The 23,353-nt window shown below is 34.0% G+C and overlaps 1 protein-coding gene across 7 annotated transcripts in view; it reads left to right on the top strand.

Moving 5' to 3' along the window:
- The window catches only part of FER (FER tyrosine kinase), a 424,607-nt gene that overhangs the window by 189,027 nt on the left and 212,227 nt on the right, over nt 1-23,353 (top strand). For all 7 annotated transcript variants that reach the window (XM_040621988.1, XM_040621989.1, XM_040621985.1 and 4 more), the window contains 2 exons: nt 10,598-10,801; nt 18,105-18,227. In XM_040621988.1, the coding sequence (XP_040477922.1) occupies nt 10,598-10,801; nt 18,105-18,227 (327 nt within the window). The remainder of the gene's footprint in view (nt 1-10,597; nt 10,802-18,104; nt 18,228-23,353) is intronic.

Here is a 23,353-nt window from a genome sequence, read left to right as displayed (position 1 = left end):
GGCTCCATGCTGGGAGCCTGCTTCTTCCTCTCCCACTCCCCCTGCTTGTGTACCCTCTCTCACTGGCTGTCTCTCTCTCTGTCAAATAAATAAAATCTTTAAAAAAAAAAAAAAAAAAGAAATCAGGTGTTTTTTTTTTTTTTTTTTAAAGGTTTTATTTATTTGAGAGAGAGAACGAGATCAAGAGCAGGGTGGAGGGGCTGAGGAAGAAGCAAACTACCCTCTGAGCAGGGAGCCCTATGTGGAACTCCCCTGGGATCATGACCCTAGCCGAAGGCAAACGTCAGCCTCCTGGACCACCCAGGCACCCCAAGAAAATCAGGTCATAAACAGAAATGTTCAAATACCTCGGTTAGCACTTGACAAAAGTATTTAGCATTGAAATAAGTCAGCGAAACACATGACCTAGTTAAGTTGTCATTAACTCTCCTTTATTTCACTTAGTCAGAGGTCTGTGCCAGCAACTAGTAGCAGTTTATCGGTAAGCTGATTTTTGAGAGGTGCTTCCCCCACCCAATTTTCCTTTAGTCAATTATTTTAAGTACTTGATAACAAAGGCCTGTTATAAACTCAAGGTTATCTTCAGCTTTACTCTTTGGTGTAAAATTAGGAGAGTGGAATTTAGAGCTTTGAATTTTAGCTAGTGACAGAAAAGTAAGAATTTGATGATAGTGAAAATGGGATAACACTCCCAGTGTTTGTTTTCCCAACAATCTAGGATGCCCAAGAATTTTGTGCCCTGAAGACAGGTGTCTGGGAGTTCTGAGACTTCATGTCACATACATCACTTTGAAGCTCATAGTTATGAGAACTTCAGCTTTTGGCTCTAACTGGAGCCTGTTTTGATAAATCAGTGTTGATCAGAGGGTGAGAGAGTGTTTTTCTTTTATGTACGTGAAGACACGCTCATTTACATATAGAAACAGAAGAAATCCAGTTAGTTCAAGATAATGAAGTTACACATGGTTGGCGATCCTAAAATTATGTAATGATAATATACACAGTCTTAATGAATTAACAGTACAATCTTAACTTTTTAAAATTTGAAGTTATTTACATGTTATCTTCTCCATTTAAAGATGGTCTTTATTCTTACATAAAATTACCAAATTGACAGTGACTGATATAGGTTAAAGTTTGGTGTTAAGAAACTGCTTTTAGCTGAAAGGAATTGAAGTGCCTTTCCCACAAAGCATGTACCTCATTCAATTATACATTGTGATCTATTTTTCATAAATTACCAACATCCTCAAAGCTATGAAATACCCGTTTCTTCTAAGAAAATGTTCCCTTTGTAACTGAGAATTCTAGAAATGTTCACTTCCTCAAGGCCCAGTTGGTCTATTTGTATCTTCATGCTGAAGGCGATCATTACTTCCATTAGTTAAGTGCTCTTTGGTATTTCCTGATTTACTTAGAAATCTTATGAACCAAAAAGACTGAGGCAGTCTGCGGTTTATGACACTATTGTTCACTATGAATAAATGTTCACAGCTTTTTCTCTAAATCATTAGTATCCTACTTGGAGAAGGGGTTTCTCCCTCAAATACACAGGTAACTGAGGTCTTGGGTCTTAATAGGAATGTGAAGGTTTCAGGTGTTAAGTATGATAATCTAAGAAGCATACAATGTAGAGACTACTTAATCATAATTAAAAATTTTTTTGACACAATATAGTATTTTTTAGAGTATTCTAATTTGGTAAATGTAAAATATAATTTTTTTTATTGCTCTAGACAATTTTTTCTCTATAAAAAGTTTAAAATAAACTTGCCAGGGGCGCCTGAGTGGCTCAGTCATTAAGTGTCTGCCTTCGCCTCAGGGCGTGATCCCAGGGTCCTGGGATTGAGCCCCACATTGGGGCTCCATGCTCCGCTGGGAGCCTGCTTCTTCCTCTCCCACTCCCCCTGCTTGTGTTCCCTCTCTCGCTGGCTGTCTCTCTCTCTGTTAAATAAATAAATAAAATCTTAAAAAAAGAAAATAAAATAAACTTGCCAAAATGGCATAGTTAAGCATATTTAAAATATATTATGGTGATATACCTCATGTAACATGAGACTCACCATTTTAAATTGTACACTTAGTAGTTTTTAGTATACTCACTATGTTGTACAGCCATCTGCTTCCAGAACATTTCAGTCTCCCCAATAAGATACTCCATACCTAGTAGGAGTTAGTCTCAATTCCCTCCTTTTCCCATTTTCTGGCAATCACTAATCCATTTTTGATCCCTAAGGATTTGCCTATTCTGGACATTTCACATAAATAGAATCATATAATATGTGACCTTTTGTGTCTAATTTTTTCCAGTTAGCATAATGTTTTCAAGGTTCATCTGTGTTGTAGCATGTGACGTACTTCATTCCTTTTGATGACCAAATAATGTTCCATTTATGAATTTATCACATATTGTTACCCATTCATCAGCTGATGGCCATTTGGGTTGTTTACACTTTTTGGCCATTATGAATAATGCTGCAGTGAACATTGATGTACGAGTTTTTACGTGAACATGCATTTTCAGCGCTCTCTGTTTTATACTTGGAAATTGCTGGGTCATATGGTGATTCTATGTTTAAGTTTTTGAGGAACTGCCAAACATTTTTCCACAGTAGTTGCCCTGTTTTACATTTCCACGAGTAGTATATGAATGTTCTAATTTCTTTACAATGTCGTCAATGCTTGTTATTTTCCATTTTTTTTTAAATTATATTACTAGTGGATGTGAAATGATATGTCTTTTATTTGCATATTCCTAATGACTACTGATGTTGAGCATCTTTTCATGTACTTATTAGCCACTTGTATATGTCCTTCAGATGTGACTGTTCCTTTTCTTTGAACACTTTTTAATTGGTTGCTTTTTAATTCTTGAGTTATAGGAGTTCTTTATATTTTTTGGATAGGAGGCCCTTAACAGATACATACTTTGCAATTTTTTTTTTCTCATTTTATGGACTGTCTTTTCACTTTTTTGATAATGTCATTTGACAAAAGTTTTTGACAAAGTCCAGCTTATCTGTTTTTCTTTGATGGCACATGTTTTTGTTGTCATATCTAAAACACCATCATCTAATCCAAGATCATACAAATTTTCACCTTCATTTCCTTCTGAATGTTTTATAGTTTTAGCTTATACATTATTAGTTAATTTTTCGTATATGGTGCACGACAGAGTTCCAGATCCATTCTTTTGTATGTGGAAGCATATTTAATTTAAAATCTTAAAAAAGCAATGACTATGAAATCACTGTTTCTTTATTCAAACAAACATGTAAAAATTGGAACTTTAAAGCATATTTTTTTAAATAAAATAAGGCAATTATTTGCATTATACGTAGGGAAATGAAACTAGAATTAATATTATTCCCATTGGACTTGTCATAGCTGTTTATTTCAACATTTTTAATAGTGTGGCTAAAATGTAGAGCTTATTTGAAGACAGTCTCATGGAATACTTTGATCAACAGTCTTGATGGAAGGGAGAATGTAAGGTAATTAGATGATACATGAATTCGGCTTTAATCCAATCTAGCATCTGATGGTTGATGTTTAATATTTATTGTTATGATCTGAGTGGTTTTTAAAATATGTTTGAATAGCTCTAAGAATGTGTTCTTTTTCTCAAAGTACTAAACGCCTTAAATAACCTTTCATTAGTACCTCTGGGCTCTGAGAACTACTCCACATCCAGCATCTTCCTCTGCTGCAGGAGGTTATAATTTTGCTTTGAGAACTATTTCTCAGAGACCACTTCTGAAGTCAGCACCAGGGTTGTTAGGATTAATTGCATAATCTGGAAGCTTACTGGTAATCATGCATGTCCATTTCCATTGAAAGTCTTTCAAGCCACATTCTATTTAATGAGATCTGTTCTAATCATATCAAGAATACTTTCCTTTCTCAGAGTGTTTTACTGCAGAATTTCTGTAGTAAGCGGTTGAGCAAACAACTTGCTCCATCTTACAATCCCTTGTGAGTACTATGGTATCACTGTTCTATGGAATGATAACACCTTTCTAACAGTAGCACTCTTTGAAAAATGTTCTTTAAAACTAGAATAAAGCAAATCTTGGTCCAATAATTGTTCTCAAGACCTCAGAAAAATTATTAAATTATTCAACTCTTGAGGCACCTGGGTGGCTCAGTTGGTTAAGCATCTGACTCTTGATCTCAGCTCAGGTCTTGATCCCAGGGTGGTGGGTTTGAGCCCCATGTTGGACTCCATGCTGGGCATGGAGCCTACTTGAAAAAAAAAATTGTTCAACTCTTATTTCCTTAAAATTCATATTTTTCTATACCGTATTGGCATATATGTTATTTCAATTTTAGAATTACTTTGTATGAGAATTCAGAAAATAAAAATTTTGGAAAATAAAGATATGCTTCTATTATATAAAAAAATATAGTAAATAAGATTTGCTGGTTTTCCTTTTTAGAAAATTAGAAAATTATAATTCAGCTATGTTTAAGTTGTACATCATTGTAATGTTATTATTCTAATGCTTGGCTTCCACCATTGGCATAGGGAAATGTAGTTCTTTTCATGCATAACATAATAAACTGCTTGTGGTTTTTAGTGTTCTCCTTCAAGCCTAGCAGAGCAGCCTTGTACTTCCTTTAACAAGGCATGTTGTTAAATTTAGGTTAAACACTATGTATTTTAAACCTTAGTTGTCTTCCTTTATTCTTAAGGTTTTAACTTACTTCCCCTCCTTCTAGCCATTCCCACTCCCCAGACACTAAGATATAGAAAAATGAGAAATAAGGGAAAATAAAAATAAAAATTCTTGAATCATCTCACTACCATACATACACTGAATTCTCCTGCCTAGTTAGTCATGTTTAGGAAAACTAAATATTTTTCTCAGAATTGCTAGCTTTGAATCATTAGCATTATCACATATAATTTTTAAGAAAGGCTTATTGGATTTATTTTCTGTAACCTATAATTTCACTATATAGAGAGCACATCTATTCTTTCACATGTTTGATCAAATGCTTGAAACAAATGATCTGGTCATGTCAAACTGATATTGTATTCTTCACCGGAAATCTCAACTTACTGACAAATGTTTAAATTTATTAAGATATGACTCCTTAGAATGACCTGGTAATAGTTTTAGTTGATATGTGTAACATGAAATTAACACTGAATACAGTTAGTTGACTAAAATGTGTTATTATTGATATTGTGGCACATTTTAGATATAATATTGTATGAGCTTAAGGAAAGAATATTTGCTACTGAAAAAATAAAACTGTAGAAAACATGCAGTGAAATGATCCGATGAGAGAGAATGAATTAGAGTCACAAGTACAATTGGAAAAAGTAAATGGATAAAAATAATAAAGTGGAAAAAGAAATAGATTATTAATAAAGAGAAGAGCAAGGGAACTAAAGAAGCAAGGAAAAAAAAATCACTAAAGCCAGAGGAGATCACTTATTGGAAGAAACAGAGAACCAAAACCAAAAGACCTTTAAGAAAATATAGTTTGCTAGAGATAGTGTCTCTTATGAGAGATCCAAGAAGGTACACCAAAAGCCAATCAAGGAAATGGGAAGTTGTGGAAGTAAGGTATTATTCAAGTTTGGCTTACTTGTCTATCTTTTTAGGTAAAGTTTTGGAAAGAATTGCATGAAAATGCAAGTCTCTGATCAGAATGTAATTCTGACTAGTTATTATGCTGGACAACAGTTATTAGCTAAAGACTAAACAAACTCAGGTTCTTAAAAAGTACAACAAATTGTTAATCAAGAAATTTATGAATAAGGGTTTTGTTCCTAGTTTCACTGTGGAAAAGGAATAGTAGATGAAATATCGTTGTTTTGGTTAAAGGTATCAGTAATTTAAAAAAATGATCAGTTCTACTTTATTGCTAAAAACGTTAGAATTTATAGAATTACAGATAGGCCTTAGTGCCTCTTTTTTTTTTTTTTTTTCTTTAAGATTTTATTTATTTATGTGACAGAGAGACAGCCAGCGAGAGAGGGAACACAGCAGGGGGAGTGGGAGAGGAAGTAGCAGGCTCCCAGGAGCAGCCCGATGTGGGACTCGATCCCGGTACGCCGGGATCACGCCCTGAGCCGAAGGCAGACGCTTTAAGGACTGCGCTACCCAGGCGCCCCGGCCTTAGTGCCTCTTAAAGACAGACCAGTGCTCTAATTAATTTACGTACTGTTTGTCTAGACTGAGGCAATGATCATGAAGATCAAATATCTAGAATATTTTTTATTTTTCATTGTTTTAAGAATTAACTCATTTCATAAATTCAAGATGGGGTTATTTAGAAATTTGGAAAAATGTAGCAGGAAGAATATTATTATTCATATTCTCATTTTATGTTAAACGTTTGTTCAACCATCAAACTCTAAACGGAATAAAATATGCTTTCTCCTATGGTTACATTTTCCTTTCACTGAAAATAGTTTTTACTACTAAAAGCCAGATTCCTATTCAATAGACCTATTCCAACCTTTTGCAAGTAAGTGATTCTCTTACTTCTGATTGTATGATGTTTGATTACTAATCTAAAATTTTCCAGTGATATGTCGCTTTAAATTTAAAGAGGTCTTTATGGAATTTTTAGAAATGTTTAAAATCCCAAATTACTTAGTCTCATTCCAGTATAATATTAAACTAGATTTGAAATAATTCTTTTCTTAGATTATTAATGACTAAATTTATATAAGAATAGAAAAGAGAATTAAATGTCATTTTTATGGTTATTAAAAATTTTTATATTTGTGGTGAAGTTTTATTTAGCTTGTTCAAGCTCCTTGAGAGGTTTACTTATATGTTTTCCAAGTTGTTTTCTTTTCTTTTTTTTTTTAATAGTTTCTTATTTGGGTGCCTGATATTAATAGTATCCAGAATTTGATTTCTTTAAGATTTTATTACTATTTTTTAAAAATATTTTATTTACTTATTTATGTATTTATTTTAGATTGAAAGTGTGAGTGAGTGGGGGAGGTAGAGAGAGAGGGAAAGTGAGAATCTTAAGTAGACTCTGTGTGCTGAGCACACAGCCCGATATGGGGCTTGATCCCAGGACCCTGAGATCATGACCTGAGCCAAAATCAAGAGTCATATGCTCAACCGACTGAGCCACCGAGGTTTTCCCAAGATTTTATTTTTTTAAAGTAATCTCTGTGCCCGATGTGGAGCTCGAATCTCTAACCCCAAGATCAAGAGTCCCGTGCTCTACCAACTGAGACAGCCAGGTGCCCCTGATTTTTTTTTTTTAACTTTTTTTTTTTTTTTTTTTTTTTTTTGCCTCTCAAAAAGGAGTTCATCTTGCACTGAAATATTTGCAATAAAGGCACACAAATTGGAGCGTCTGGGTGATTCAGTCAGTTAAGCTTCTAACTCTTGGTTTTGGCTCAGGTCACGATCACAGGGTTGTGAGACGGAGCCCCACATTGGGTTCTCCTCTCAGCACAGAGTCTGCTTGAGATTCTCTCTCTCCTTTCCCTTCTGTCCCTCCCCCTGCTTGAGTGTGTGCACTCTCTCTTTCTCTCTCTCAAATAAATAAATAAATAAATAAATATTTTTAAAAAAGTAAGTGAAGTCGTACGGATTTTCATTACATATTTGGAAATTAGTCTGAACTAGGGTAAGAAAAAAAGATAGGCCCTTATTCCCCCCCAAAATATTTTCATTTTCTAGTATTGACTCCTCATTGCCTTTTCACTTAAATGAATCTTTTTATTTCACTAAGCCCAATATGTTTTTACTGGAATGTTCTTTAAGAACAAGGCCCAGGAAAATAACTGAACAGCTAGCCCAGTCAATCAGGGAAGCTTGTCTTATTAAATATAATTACTGTGTTAGATTAGCTATAACTTCAAAAAAGAAACCCCTCCCCCCCCCCCATATCTTGGGCAAAAATCTTAGATAACTTACTGACAAGGAAAAATCTTTCCCTACTGAGGATTAGAAAGATATATATTTGAGGTAAAAAGCTTCGTTTTCTTTTTGATGTAATTATGATGGCTCTTGGGATGTTGGATTTTGTTGCTGATGCATTCTACATTCTATTACTAACAAGCTTGCAGAATTGTGTTGGAATTTAATTGAAATTGTGTTAATAAAATGTTCCAATGCTTGCAAAGTCCTTATAAAGTCCCTGTAAAACCTGATAGACCCAGACAGGGCATATGTAGGGCCTTTCCCTGTGTATGTATGTATGTACACGCATGTATACACGGATACACTCATAAACTGTTCAGCTTACACAATTTTTTCTTGAAGATCATATTTATTTGAGAGAGAGCACACACACATGCTCAGGGGACATGGTGCCGGGGTGGGAGAAGTGAGGAGCAGAGGGAGAGGGACAAGCTGACTTGCACTGAGTGCAAAGCCCAACACTGGGCTCGATCTCACAACTCTGAGATCATGATCTGAGCCGAAGTTGAGAGTTGGAAGCTTAACTGATTGAGCCACCCAGGTACCCCCAGCTTATTCTTTATAACGGTATCAGATGTCTATTTCAAAGAAACTAGTAAAACCGAAGAACTAGTGTGTAATCCCTGTGATTTAGTAAAGTAAGTTCCTTCCCATTCACTTCTTTTATAAAGCAAACAAATAAACAAATACAGATGTTCTTGCAGGGTGATTTTTTCCCCCAAACATATTCTTCACATTCAAATCCTTAAATGAATTTCTCGGTGTTAGCTGAGCCTTTGTACTTAGATGCCCTTCTGATGTAATGAATTCTCCAGGCTCTGCATTTTACTGTTCTAAATAAATCAACATTTGGGAAGATAGGTTGAATAGGACAAGAAATCAAGCCATGACATCCTTGTTTGTGACGCCTTTCTAATATGTAGACCTTCTTGAAAGATAATGATGAAAACAAGTTCTTTGCAAGGAGGTGACATTGAATTTCTTATTTTATTGATTTTTTTTGGTCAGAAAAAAAAATCAATAAAACACTTTTGCCGTTGGCAACGCTTGGTAATATTTGTATTGTAGTAAAAAATTTGGTGTTTGTTATAGTGAAATACAGTGTAATAAAATTTTGGAAAAGATATATTTAATAATTTTGACAACCTATTTTAAGAATTATGAACTATCAGTTTACACAAAAATTTAATTTTGTGTGGATTATGCATTTGTTTTTACCTCATACTTGTGACTGGTTCTTTATGTAATTTGTTCTTTAAATCCATTTTTGGGAGCACTGATTAAACATTTTTGAAATATTGTATTTATCATAATTAGTGCTAAAGGAAAAGCTTATTTAGCTTGCAAAAAATTTCTGTGTAAGTCACACCATGTTTAGAATTAAGGAATTAAGTGTATGGTAAGTGGAAGAAGGAGAAACTAAAATGTGAGCTCTTCTTTGAAATCCATTTGGGATTTTTCAAGGTTCTTTTTTTAAATCAATAGAATGGGTTTTGGATAATGTAAAATGGAACTTTGACCTATAAGTTTTGGGCCTCTTCAGTGGTACAAAACAGTGAAGGCTATCTTCAGAACTAGTTTTCATTTACCACAAAGATGTCATACTTTGTCCCTATGTAGAGTTCATAACATCAGCCTGAGAAACCGTATGTGTGAATATTTACCTTTCATTTATTATTAATTCTAATTTCTCCAATTTATAAATTACTTTCTCATGAGACATTGTGCATATTATATTCTAACTATCTTAAGACTTAGTGCACATTATTGTACCTTACCCATACAGTACTCTTAACCATCTGGGGCAGTTTAGTTCTTTGGATGATAAAAATAAACTTTTACTTATAGCTAGAAAATGTGCTTACATCTATCATCAATTAGAAACCTTTCATGGACATGTAACTCTCTCCTTAGTTATCTGTTATTTGGTATTAGCATGTGGCCTCCTAAAATAACAGATAATCTGCTTTTCCTGCCATGGTTGTGGTTTATAGTCCTCTCTTGTTTTTGCCACATGTTTATAATTTTGTGTTGGTGATTTCTAGTGATGCTCTTTCTCCTGAGGCTTTAGTGGCCTTTGCTGTGCAGGATCAGGACCAGCCGTGTGGCAGTGGTAATGTCTAAGCCAGTCAGGGGAATGAGAGTAAGAATGGGAAGGCACAGCAGCAAGGGAGCATCAAATGAAGCCTTAGATATTGCTTCTGGAACATATGACATGGGCATTCTACAGCCTGTGTCCTTGAAAGTTTATTCCATAAAAATAATTAACTTTTAATTTAAATAAAAATGAAATTGTTTTGTGACAATTTCTCTGATAATACTCCCTTTTATCATAATTCTCTGGTTGGCAAATGTCAAATATGTGGATTTCTTTTATAATATGGTGAATAAGACTATAAATTCTAACACTAAATGCTAGTATTGTGTGCATCTACATATGATAGAATATAAACTTGAAGTATTGAAAGATATGTATTTGAGCTAAACTTCAGCACCAGTGTTCCAAGAGATATATTCTTTAAAAATTATGAAAAATTCAGATTCATCACAAAACTTTTAATTGGTTGATTAAAAAGAGGAAATTCTGTAAGAAGTATATATAATTGCTATGAATTTTACCAGGAAGAATTCCTGTTTTCTCTAATGTATTATTTATTTGTTTTTTTTCTCAATGTTTGCTCAAGTTCTCTGATACGATCCCTGTAAGTGAGAAGCCCCTGGCAGAACAGGACTGGTACCATGGAGCAATTCCCAGAATAGAAGCGCAAGATCTATTAAAACAACAAGGAGACTTCTTGGTGCGAGAGAGTCATGGGAAACCTGGTGAATATGTCCTTTCTGTATATTCTGATGGACAAAGGAGACACTTTATCATACAATTTGTTGATGTACGTTTCCAATTGAGTTTATATGTATATTTTGATGTAGTTTATTATGCTATAATTATAATAAAATGATGAATAGTTTGTGATACATGCCCAAAACATTTTATGCTTAGTACTTAATTTTTTTTCTGAATTCCTTCAGTACAGTGTGCCAAAATTCACTAAAATGTTACTCTTACTAAGGACATATGTATTTTAAGATATTATAAATTAAAAGTAGTTGTTATAAATTTAAATTAAATTTAAATGTATAACCATTTAATATATATATTTTTAAAGATTTTATTTACTTATTTAGAGAGCACAAGCAGGGGGAGGGGCAGAGGGAGAGGGAGAGAGAGAATCTCAAGCAGACTCCTAACTGAGCACAGAGTCAGATGCAGGGCTTGATATCACAATCCTGAGATTATGACCTGAGCTAAAATCAATAGTCAGAAGCTTAACCAGCAGAGCCACCCAGGTGCTCCAAAAATTTAAAATATTTTAAGTTAAACTTGAACATTAAAGCTATTTTAAATTAAAAATTAAAAAATATGATTATCACAATTTTTCCTTTTTTTTTTTTTTTGGATAAATTTAATAACGAATTTTATGCTCCCGAAACTGGCCCTTGAAATTGCTGTCAAAAATGTATCATGAGAGGGGCACCTGGGTGGTTCAGTCAGTTAAGTGTCTGCCTTCAGCTCAGGTCATGATCCCAGGGTCCTGGGATCAAGTCCTGCATCGGACTCCCTGCTCAGTGGGGAACGTGCTTCTCCCTCTTCCTCTACCCCTCCCCCAGGTTGTGCTCTCTCTTGTTCACTCTCTCTCTCAAATAAATAAATAAAATTTAAAAAATGTACCGTGAAAGATTTTTAAGAAATATGTTATTAAATAGGGATGATGAAATTCCTTACTAAATGGAACAATGATAGTTGAATTAGCTTTATTATTAATTTAGGTTTAAGGCTCCCTCCCCTTTATGTGTAAGTTATTGCTTATTGGCATTAATAAACAATAAATAGAAATAGATGAAACATTTTTAAAGTGACTTATTCACAGTGCTTCATATTACTAATACTAATTTATTGAAGTTTATTTAAGTACTGCTAAATTGCTTCTTAAGTTTGTTATATTCTTGATTAAGCATTGAACAGATGTTCAATCTCAAAATTTTGTTTAATTTTACCTACTAAGAAGTTTTTAATATTTTTGGCATATGAAGGCCTCTATTTGTCATTTTTTACTCTAGCATTTCAAATAGCATGCAATTTCAAGCTGGCTATCTAAGATTTCAGTTTATGTCCAGGTACTGGAATGATACTAATTATCTTACAAAAAGATTGAACCATTATCATTAGATAAAGATCAGAGGGTTTTAGGTAGATATGTATCTACAGATCTTTCTCTATGTATATATCAATGTATCTATCTATAATTTTGAGGTGGAATTCACATACCATGAAAGTAACCATTTCAGAGTATAAAGTGGCTTTCATATATTCACATCTAGAAATTATATTGAAATGAAGATGCCATTCAGATGGGTTAAAAGGAATAAATCCATTAAAGTGTATATTATAATTTTCATAGCATTATTACTTTTGTGTAGTATTCGGACTTCAGCTTCAAAATCATATTTTCCTATGTTTGTACATCCAACCTACAGTTTCTAGTAATATGTCATTCCTCATTTCCTTGGCAAACTCTTATAATTTGTATATGCCTTTAAGTTATGGATGTAGATAAGCTTCCCTATTCCAACCTGGGACCATGCTGGCAATATTTATAAAACAGTATGAGAATTGTAAAAGGAAAGGTCATAGGTAAAGTATAAACTAAAATTTTATGTGAATGTCTCCCTCTATTTTCTAAGCTCTAAAAGTTACTATTTTAAAAATACATCATACATTAAACAAGACTTAAGTATTTCCCTTATTATCACTTATAGTTTAAAATGTAATAGTAGGAATTTAAATTGCTATTCTTAGAAACAAAAAGGAAAGGGTCTACTTGCAAATTATCACTTGTCTTTAATATTTTCACTGTGTTTTAAGTGACTAAAATGAACAGCATAATATATTTTGAAAATAAGACATTGTTGCAGGTTCCACATTTGAAGATTTTATTCAGCTTCTTTCTGTCATTGAAATTTTGCAAAGATCTCTATTTAGGATGAGAGTGCTAGTATTTCTATGAATGCCTCAGGTTTTCCACTGCCTAATTTTATTTAGTTAATTCTTACTATATAATGTTATGCCTTCATTCAGTTGAAAATAGGAGTTTTGAGGTGATCTAGACTTTTGGGAGAGTTTTTAATTCCTTTTCATTTTGTGTGGGTAAATCTTCCATGAGCTAAAATTATCCCATTTCCCTCCTCATATGCGTGTTGCCTGAAAGGGGCCAATAAATGGGGGAATTCATTATCAGATATTTAATGGTTGCCTATTAAAGTCCAATCAAGGAGTTTATAATCTAATAGTAGATTATAAAAAGCTGTACATAAATGAGGGGATAGGTGTCCTAAGAGAGAAAGACATAAAGAAAGATGAGATTTTAGAAAATGAGAAAAATACCAAATAATATGAAAAAAGTGTTGAACTTGTTATCATAAGACTTCGGAATCCATCCCTGTTTTGCACTTTAGAAGAGCCATGGTTTGGAAAGAAATGGGATTAATAGCCTGTATCATGATCGTGGGAATCAAATCAGTTAATATATATTTTGTAAAGTATAAAGTGCTATGCAAATATTAGACATTTTTACCATTAATGACTTTATTTGAGAAAAAATACAAATGTATTTTGTAAGAAATATCCATGTAATTGGAAAAGTTAATTTAAAAAATGTCTTTTTGGTTTCCAGGAGATTTATTTGTGAAATTTAAATAATAATGAAAGTGTTGTTTTAGAATTTATACGTTTAGGTCTGAAGTATTCATTAATCACAAATGGTATTTTTAGCAACATTGTCAACTGCAGCGTAGGATGGCAATTATTTTGAAGCTGGGTTTTTTTGGTATGCATCACACAGTTACTCTTTAACATGCAGTGAAACTCTGCATGCTGTGAACATTATGTGAACATTATGAATGATCAAGATGGACACAGATACTTTCAATTTTTACATTTTTTACTATTCTGGCAGAGAATATCTATCTTTTGTGTTAGCTCTTCAAGCAAGAAGGGTTGTACTTTTTATTGGACACTAAATATATTAATTTCATAAAGCCAGATAATATTAAGCATATCTGGGAGCATCTGAATCTCAGAGTAATTCTAGCGTTAGTCACCGACCTGTTCCGTAGTTACCAGCCTGGTTAGGGTGTTTGATGTAACAGAGTTTGTACCTAAACATACTTAGAGTTTGTTCCTAAAACTGTTTATTTTGTGTCATAAATGTTGATAGAATTTTCGTAGAGATTTACATAGCCTTGTTACATTTGATAAGTAAATATAAGCAAATCCTCATTTTTGTGTGTGATAAAACAAATATACATGTAGTAAGACAAAAGTGCTCCAGAAAGGTCTTATTATTAATGGGAAAGTGCTCAGTTATAATTCTCTAATTTATTTATATGACAGGCATTTGCTAAAAATCCATTTTTGCAAAGTACCATCTTATTCAGTGTAAGGAGATGAAACTGAAAAATGTATGGCTTATTTCTCAGTGAACTTGAAACCTAGTCGGTGAGACATTGGTAGAATTCATGAACAGAGAAATATTAAAGATGCAGAATTAGGGATGATTGAAATTTGAAATAATATATGGCGATGAATTTGAAATACATTTGAAATAAGATATTTCAAATAAAAATTTGAAATAAGGTATGGTGATGAATTAAAAATAACAACATAATAATAAATATTTTAAAATAAAAGAAAAAATCCTCTATGTAATGGCATATCATCATCTTTTATTTCTTTATCCATTTATTCAGGAAATACTAATTAAGTGAGTAGTGTGCTAAGCCGAGGGATATGAGTCAATAAAACAAAAATAACCCCAAAGTGGAGGTTGTAATTATTGTGTGAAATTGGGTAGCTCAATGTATTGAATCATTGATTGATTCAACAGGTATTTATTGGATGTCTATTATGTGCCAAGTTCCACTTCGAGCTAGTACATTAGTCTCTGCGTGTACCAGACAAGTTTACTTTGTTCTGTTCGTGTCGCAATCTCTATGCTCTTTGAACTACATGTATTTTTAAATTCATGCCATGGGTCTTAAGGAAGGCTAAGTGAAAGTGAGTAAATCCCACACTTGTTTGAATGACGGTTGATTCCAAGTTTGTGCCTTATTGTTGTATTTTTAGAGTTTTTTCACTATTCCTATCCTTCAAGGACCCAAGAGACGGCAATAAGTAACTTGAAGTCAAAGTGAACTGTCATAATTTTCGGTGTCCCTGACACACGATTACAGACTTAGGAGACTTTCTTCTTAATAATTAAACAAAGCCTTTCCAAACCTCATTAATATTAATTTCCAGGAAATACTGATTGAGTGCGTACTTCAGGCCCAGGGATATAACTGTGGAGCTTAGAGTCTAGGAGGGAGGCTCACAGTCGCTCATAGATCACATGTTATATGTAATTATAGGCCGTAAAGTAGTAATTATAAAGCTGTGAAGTAGATAGACATTGCTATAAAAGCTCTTAACTGGGAAGCTTAAGGAAGTTAAATTTGAGACAACACCTGAAGAATGAATAAAAGTTAACTAGGAAAAGACATACAGAAATCTTATTAATACTATTTCCCAAACTCTCCAACAATCCTTCCTGTGTATTGGTTTATGAGTTCCTTGTAAGTATTCCATGTGCCATTTTTATTTGAGAAAGCTAGAGCTTATGTTTTATATTTTCATTTTTAGGTATTTCACCACAAAAATATTTAGACTTTTGTTTTTTATTTAGCTTATTCATCTCAGCCGCGTCTTTCAGAAAGCTTGCTTGCTTGCTTGCTTGTTGGCTTGCTTTTCCTTAAGTCTGCTTGTTCTCAGTTCTTTTCCAGGGAATCTACGCAGGCCTATTATTTCAGATTATACATTCATCAAATCCCCTTCTCATTTTTATGTGCATCTTACTTCTTTGTATAATAACAGTACTCCGGAAGTATGTATAGCAACAAAATCTGATTCTGTTTTTTTATGTGTTTTTCATCCATATGCATGATTGATTCGTAAGTAGCACAGTGATAACTCAAATAAATTCTAGATGTAGCAAATGTTTTCATAACACCACCTTATGGGTTCCATGTATATTCTTTGAGTTTTTTTGATATATTCCAATTATGGGATCTATATAATTTTTGTTTTACAAAATTTGAGTTCTATATTTGTATTCATAATTTATTTTGATGACATATTACATAATACGTAATCATGTAATACAAATGACAATCAACAAAATGATCTTTGTAGAAATTTGCAAAAATTTATTCTATATTACTATTTTTTATTGCTTCTGTTCGAATTCACTTAAGAGATCATTAGTAGCAACCTGAGCCCAAAGAAAAGTGTCAGATTTAAAGATTAGTCTGGATTCTCTGTGTTGTATTATTGCTAAAGCTATATAGAAAAATTTAAAAAAGAATCCATTTGTATGTGAACCAAAACTTCATGTCACCTGAGCTACAAGAAATTTATACAGATTTGTAACAAGGTCAAATTACAATATTCGGAATTTTGAAAGTATCAAGAAACAAGTCGTCAAAGTTTTTGTGACTGTGCTACTCTTGACCTTAGCTTGAGGCTTAGCTGAACTTTTTAAGCATATGTCATCTTAGCATCATTTTGAGATTCGTTACTTTATCTTCATCATTAAGAAAGTGAGTTAACTCGTTTTGCACAGTTAGTACTCTGAGAACTTGACTGATGTCGAACTGATTGCTTTAAAGGATAATTGCTAGAAATCAGTTTATTTTGTCCCATGAAGTAAATACTGCTGCTTGCATCACTCACTGTCTATACCCATCATGATTACTATGTCAATGGCCGAAAAGTCTCTTTAACTTAAAAGCTAGATAGGTTCTTAAATGAAAATCCCCATTATTACATTCACTGTTTCTCTGGTTATAGAGGTGTGTCAGAATGTTATAGAAGACATTATGTTATGACACTAGTGGCTGATTTGAAACTTGATTCTGTATAAATTTTATCATGTTACTTACTTTTTTTTTTTTTTAAGATTGTATTTATTTATTCGACAGAGATAGAGACAGCCAGCGAGAGAGGGAACACAAGCAGGGGGAGTGGGAGAGGAAGAAGCAGGCTCATAGTGGAAGAGCCTGATGTGGGGCTCGATCCCATAATGCTAGGATCCCGCCCTGAGCCGAAGGCAGACGCCCAACCGCTGTGCCACCCAGGCGCCCCTAAATGTTTTTATTTCTTAACATAGAGTTTTCTTAGCACATTCATGTTGGTATCTGTACACATCACCTGTATATGTGTGGGCAAGCATTTTGTGAACAATCAGAAGTTTTTATTACATTACGTTGCATTCCAGTGCTTCCTGCATTGAAAAGTATGGCCAATATGATATTTTTTATTTGCTAAATTTGTTGCTATCAATTCAGTCATATGATAATTGACCTGCATGTCTACTTGAAATATGAAGACAAGAGAAGAGGGGTTGTGACAAAGTTTGAGAAAATATTACTTACCTAATGTCATGAAACCACAAAGTGCAAGATTTGAGCATGCCAATATTTGCAGTTTTGTCACTGTGCATTTTAATTCTTTGTCAGTGGTGTGTAAATAATTAGGTGCTTTTGGTGAAAGAATAATACATGAATAACCCCGTAAGAAAAATACCAACTACTACTATATTGATAAGTAGGAAATAGTGATCATCTGAGGTGTTCTTCAAATATTTATTATTATATTGCATATAATATAATAGCCTCAAACTTTTGACATTATTTTTGATCTTGGAAGCTTTATCAGATGGGACATATATGTAAACATAATGTAAAAGCATTTCTTGTTTATTAACTCAAATGTATCTCATGCATTCTTTCCTTTGGTTATCACTTAGCAAAATGCATTCCAGGTCTTTGTTAGTTTTTCATTTTTTTCCTTTTTTCCTCTTTTTTAACAGTTTGAATTATGTTTAGTCATTATAAAAATTAATTTCTTGATGGAAAGTTGAAAGTTTTAAGCATGTTGGAGTTTTATCTATTTATTTTTACTCTCGCCATCTTAACCATTCAGTAGTATTATATATATTCATATAATAGTTTTTCTTAGTGGAACTTAATTTATTGCTGAATGTAGTCTTGCTGAAGCAATGTCTTCATATTTATTCTACTTTGTTGTTCTTTCTCCAGAATCTATATCGATTTGAAGGCACTGGTTTTTCAAACATTCCTCAACTTATAGACCATCACTATACAACAAAACAGGTCATCACTAAGAAATCAGGTGTAGTTCTCCTGAATCCTATTCCTAAGGTAAGTGCATTTATGTGTGTGCATGTGTGTGTGTATTTTAAATGTGAGTTAACATTTACCACAACAAATAGAGTTCTTAGATTACATATAAAAGTTTGGAACCAAAAGGGCTCTGTGATTACCACTGGTACTAATGTGGAAGCCTAGCATTTCCTTGGTTTTATTAAGATGGGTTGCCTTTTTATTCAGTGTTTGTTGGGTTACAAATGGCCTATTCTTTGTTTTGTTTTGTTTTGTTTCCTTCCCAGTTTTCCTTAAAAGACTTGAGGGTTTTTTGGGTTTTTTTTTACACCTTAGAAGGTTCAGACTTTGAGTTTATAAAAGATTTTAAGATGTAGAAGTCAAAGAATATGTCCAGCAATTATGAGGAAATTAGAATTTTAATTTTTAATGTTAACTTTACAATATATTTAACACATTAGAAGTTTTAAAAACTACACTACCTTTCCCAAAACAGTAAATCATAAGTTTCTTATGTGGAGCCGTCACGTCAGCTGGGTGAGATTGTTCTAGGTGATTTTCACCTCTGAGATCTAGCACAGAACACATTACTTTCATGTGCTCTAGGAGATTTGTGAGGTAAGGAATGGGTATGAAGATGGCTTGTTTTTTAAGGTAAAGCCTATGGGGCTTGGCCCAAAGTGGAGCAATGGACCTGGCTTGGCTTCTGAGTACTTCTGATGTTTCAGAACTTGAACTCGGTTAGTCAAGAGCCCTTTTTTTTGAGGCCGTCTACTGTGAAGAACAGCGTAGCCATAAACAGCCAGAAAACCTGGCAGGTTAATATCTGCTAATTCAATTTTTATATATCTAGGGATATATATGAAGCAAGTGTTATTCCCAAGATTGCTAATGGGTAATCCAGATTCTGCTAAAGAAATTAAAAAAAAAAAAAATCAAAACAACTGTTATACTATCCTTTGTTAGTCTAGAACATAATGTCTGTATTTGTACTCCCATTACGTTACTCAGTCATTACTGAGGGGCTGAGCTTTAACATTGCTTTCACAGATTTTTTTTTTTTTAAAGATTATTTATTTATTTATTTGACAGAGATAGAGACAGCCAGCGAGAGAGGGAACACAAGCAGGGGGAGTGGGAGAGGAAGAAGCAGGCTCATAGCAGAGGAGCCTGATATGGGGCTCGATCCCATAACGCCGGGGTCACGCCCTGAGCCGAAGGCAGACGCTTAACCGCTGTGCCACCCAGGCGCCCCTGCTTTCACAGATTTTGACAGTCAGTTGCTAAACACTAGTTCTGTGGCTAGGAAATTGGCCTTCTTGCACAATTTTCTAGAATTATAAGATTGGCCATTCTTCATTTATATTTTTTCATTTGCTATTTCCATTTTAATTTCAGAAAACCCTATAAAAATTCTCCGTTAGTTTGAAGCAGGTTGCCACATTTTTCTCCAGAAAAACAGAGAAGTCTGTCAATGTTTCCTCTTCCATCAATGAATAACTGCTGTTGTTCTGCAGAATTCTAGGTGTTCTTTTTTTTGATAAGGTGATCTATTCCCATGGCCTCATTTACTATTTATATCCCAGAGGCTTACAAATTTATATTTCTAGCTTCCATTTATGTCTTTCCCAAAAGATGTTTGTAATAGATTTTTCTACTCTTTACCTACAACTAAATTTAACACCTTTAACTCCAAAATTTGTTCTTCCTTTTATAGTAAATGGCACAAGTGTTCCCCACTATCCAAAAGTAGAGTGTTCCTCTGAAACCTTTTGTAAGCCAAAATGACATAAAGCAAAGAAGCAGTTACCATTTTCACAAAAGTGAAAAATCCTCTTTGAATTTCTTTTGGTTAGCAAAAACAGGTACTAATGTAAGTCTTTTGTAAGAGTAGAGTGGCATAAAGCAAACTTTTGGATAATGGGGGAAACCTATACCACCAAATACTTAGCTGCTTGAACCATAAATGTAGGGGTTGTCTTCAACCTCTCCTCTACCACTACCCTCCCTCTATCGCTGTAAGTGACAGGAGTTTTGTATCCTTACCTGTACATGTAAAAGTATGAACTTTAATTCCAGTATAATTCCAGCATGAAATAAAATTCAGTGCAGTGAAGAAACTTTTTACGCATGTTAGGTCAACAAGATATGCAGCTGGGTTTTCAGGGATATCGATATCCCATTTTACAGCCAACCAAATATTTGCATTTTCTACTAGCGGAGGCAGGTCTAAATTGAGAGACCAAAGCCATACAAGAGGCACTTAAAAGTACAGCTCTGGGCTTGAATAAGAAAACATAATTTCAGGGGCGCCTGGGTGGCTCAGTCGTTAAGCGTCTGCCTTTGGCTCAGGGCGTGATCCTGGCGTTGTGGGATCGAGCCCCACATCAGGCTCCTCCACTGGGAGTCTGCTTCTTCCTCTCCCACTCCCCCTGCTTATGTTCCCTCTCTCGCTGCCTGTCTCTCTTTCTGTCAAATAAATAAATAAAATCTTAAAAAAAAAAAAGAAAACATAATTTCAAATAAAGCTATATCCTTCTCTATATAAAGTTTTCCATGAAACGAGCCTAGATAAATGGAATAGATTCTGTGGACTGTTAACATGGACAATTGTTCTCTTTCTCCCAAACCCCTAACACTGGCTGTGGAGCTGATTATCTCATCATTTTATATAGCACTAGCTATGAAAATAACTGTCGACTGAAAGCTATAGAAGATTAAGGAGCTATGTATGATTGTTTTATGAGGTAGAAATTTAAAGTTTATTTAGCCGACTATTAACCTGATCTAAAGAACTGGTATTTGAAATATGCAGATTATTATCTGTTTGTTGTAAATATTGTTATGCAAGTTATTTAATGAATCATATTATGCTTTTAAAAGAAAAGCACAAAGCAGAGGTTGTAAAAGACAATTTTCAATTACGAGTGAAGAACAAATTGATACGGATTTTATTATGGTGGTATTATCTGTTATATATCTTCCTTTGAGAAATTATTTATACTCTTATAATGGGAATCTGTTTCTTGATTTAATTTGTGTAAGAAGTTAATGTCTTTGACCATATAATATGCTGTAAAACATATCATTTCCATCTTGCCAGACTTCATTTTTAGCCTACATAAAGAATGCTATTTTGGTCTCAATAGAATTTCTGTTTATAGCAACTTACTGCTCACTTCCTATTTATTTCTTTCTTATCCATGAAAATACAAGTATATCTATATAATGCCTAACTGGAGGACACAGTGGCCAAAGGATTCTCTTTCTTATCTTCAGGAGTACAGAAAACTAGACAATCTAGAATTAGGATTTATTTAACTTTCTCATGATAAGAAAGCTAGTGGGTGCCCATGCCAGCCCTCCATCACCCTCTTCAGGCTGATTTCTCCTGCTCTGCTTCCCAAAGCCTGTGAAAAGGTATGGAAGATGTGAGGCATTGTTGTAAACAAGGGTTATTGATCACCCAGCACCATCCTTCTTATGTTAGCAAGCACATTGGATATGCACAGAGCCTGTGACTGAATCAGTTTCTGTTCCAGTGTCACTTCATCACAGAGGCCTTTTCTGACTACCTTGTGTGAAATAACCCCTGACCTTTTGTTCCCCTCTTCCCCTCTTACTATCTCTTTGCAACAGTTGTGTTTACTTGAAATTATTTCATATGATGTATTTTTACTTGTCTGTCTTCCTTAAGTGGAATGAAAATTCCACGAGAGCCAGAATTACATTTAACAGTTTGTGCAGCTGTAGCACCGGGGCCTAGAACAGGTGCTCGCCCATTGTAGGCTTTCAGTAAATGTTTGCTGACTCATTGAATTCGTTGAGCAATTGCTAGAAACCAGCTACTTGCTGAGCTTTTTATATTCATTATCTCTTTTAACCCTTACATGTTCTTATGAAGTATTATAATTACCCCATACAAGATTAGTGTTGTTTTTAACCTCATACAATGTGATGGATGAGAAGCTGAAGCTCAAAATCATAAATAATTTGCAGAAGATAACACAACAGATAAGACGCAGAGCTTGGGAGCCTATGTTCTTACCTCCTATCTGTCTGGGCTGTAAAGCCTAGACTTCAGAGACTAGAATAAACTGCATATTTTAAGGAATAAGGGTGTGGACTTAAGGAAGAGGAAGCACCTTTGACTCCATAAAATGTTAAATTGAAAAAGACTGTAACATATCAAAAACTGTACCATGAGTCTTTATGAAAGGAAAATCAATAAACAGTAATATTGGGTGGCAGAGCTAGGATTTGAGGTAAAATATAGGGCTTGATAAAATTTAGTCAAGAAAGACACCTGTTCAACTTTAACATTTAAACGGTGATTTGAAACTTTATTTGCCTTGTTAAGTTTGATATTTCTTCAGATTTAGCTGTTTTTAAAAAGAAATTTCTTTCAGAATGGAAATTAAAGTTCGTGAATATATTCAGGTGAGTTAGGCAATGAGCCATTAAGTTGAACTTTAGACAGATGACTTGCCTGCCAGCTTAAATCAAGTACTTGTGGCTTGTATCAGAATTCGGTGCAGATGCCAGAACAGGAGAGGAAGATTTTTGCAGAGAGAAGTCTTTCTGGGACAGACAGGTCTGAGGCAACAGCTTTCATGCTGGACACATGCAAACAAAGAATACTTCGTACAGGAGAAAATTGTACTTTTAACTAGGTCTTCTCTTCATGCTGTTAGTTTCGGATCACTTAAAGACTGTTTATTTCACATAGCTTGTTAAGTAACATAGCTTGCTTCGTCCGGTATTACTGTTTAATGATTTTCCTTTTATAGAGGCTTGTGATACAGTTTTTGACACGTTGAAGTCTTTTTCAATTTAACATTTTATGGAATTAAAGAGACTTTTTTCCCCTTAAATCTATACCCCTGTTCCTTAATTATGTACTTGAATTATTAAAATAATTTAAAATTTTAATGAAGAGAAGACTGGAAAATATATGTGATTCAGTATTTATTCATTTAGCAAATATTTACTTAGCACACACTCTCCCCTGGGCAGTGATCTGTATTATGTCAGAGGGCAGTAGATGCTATGAAAATGAAGCCCGTCCGGAAGATAATGACCTGAGTGTGATGATGAGGTCAGGGGTTAGGTGGTGTGTGTATGTGCATATGTCTGTGTGTGTGTGTGTGTGTGTGTGTGTGTGT

This window comes from Ursus maritimus, unplaced genomic scaffold, assembly GCF_017311325.1.
Source record: "Ursus maritimus isolate PB19 unplaced genomic scaffold, ASM1731132v1 scaffold_5, whole genome shotgun sequence".
NCBI lineage: Eukaryota > Metazoa > Chordata > Mammalia > Carnivora > Ursidae > Ursus > Ursus maritimus.
Note: the sequence above shows the minus strand (reverse complement) of the source record. Positions and strands in the feature narration are given on the sequence as shown.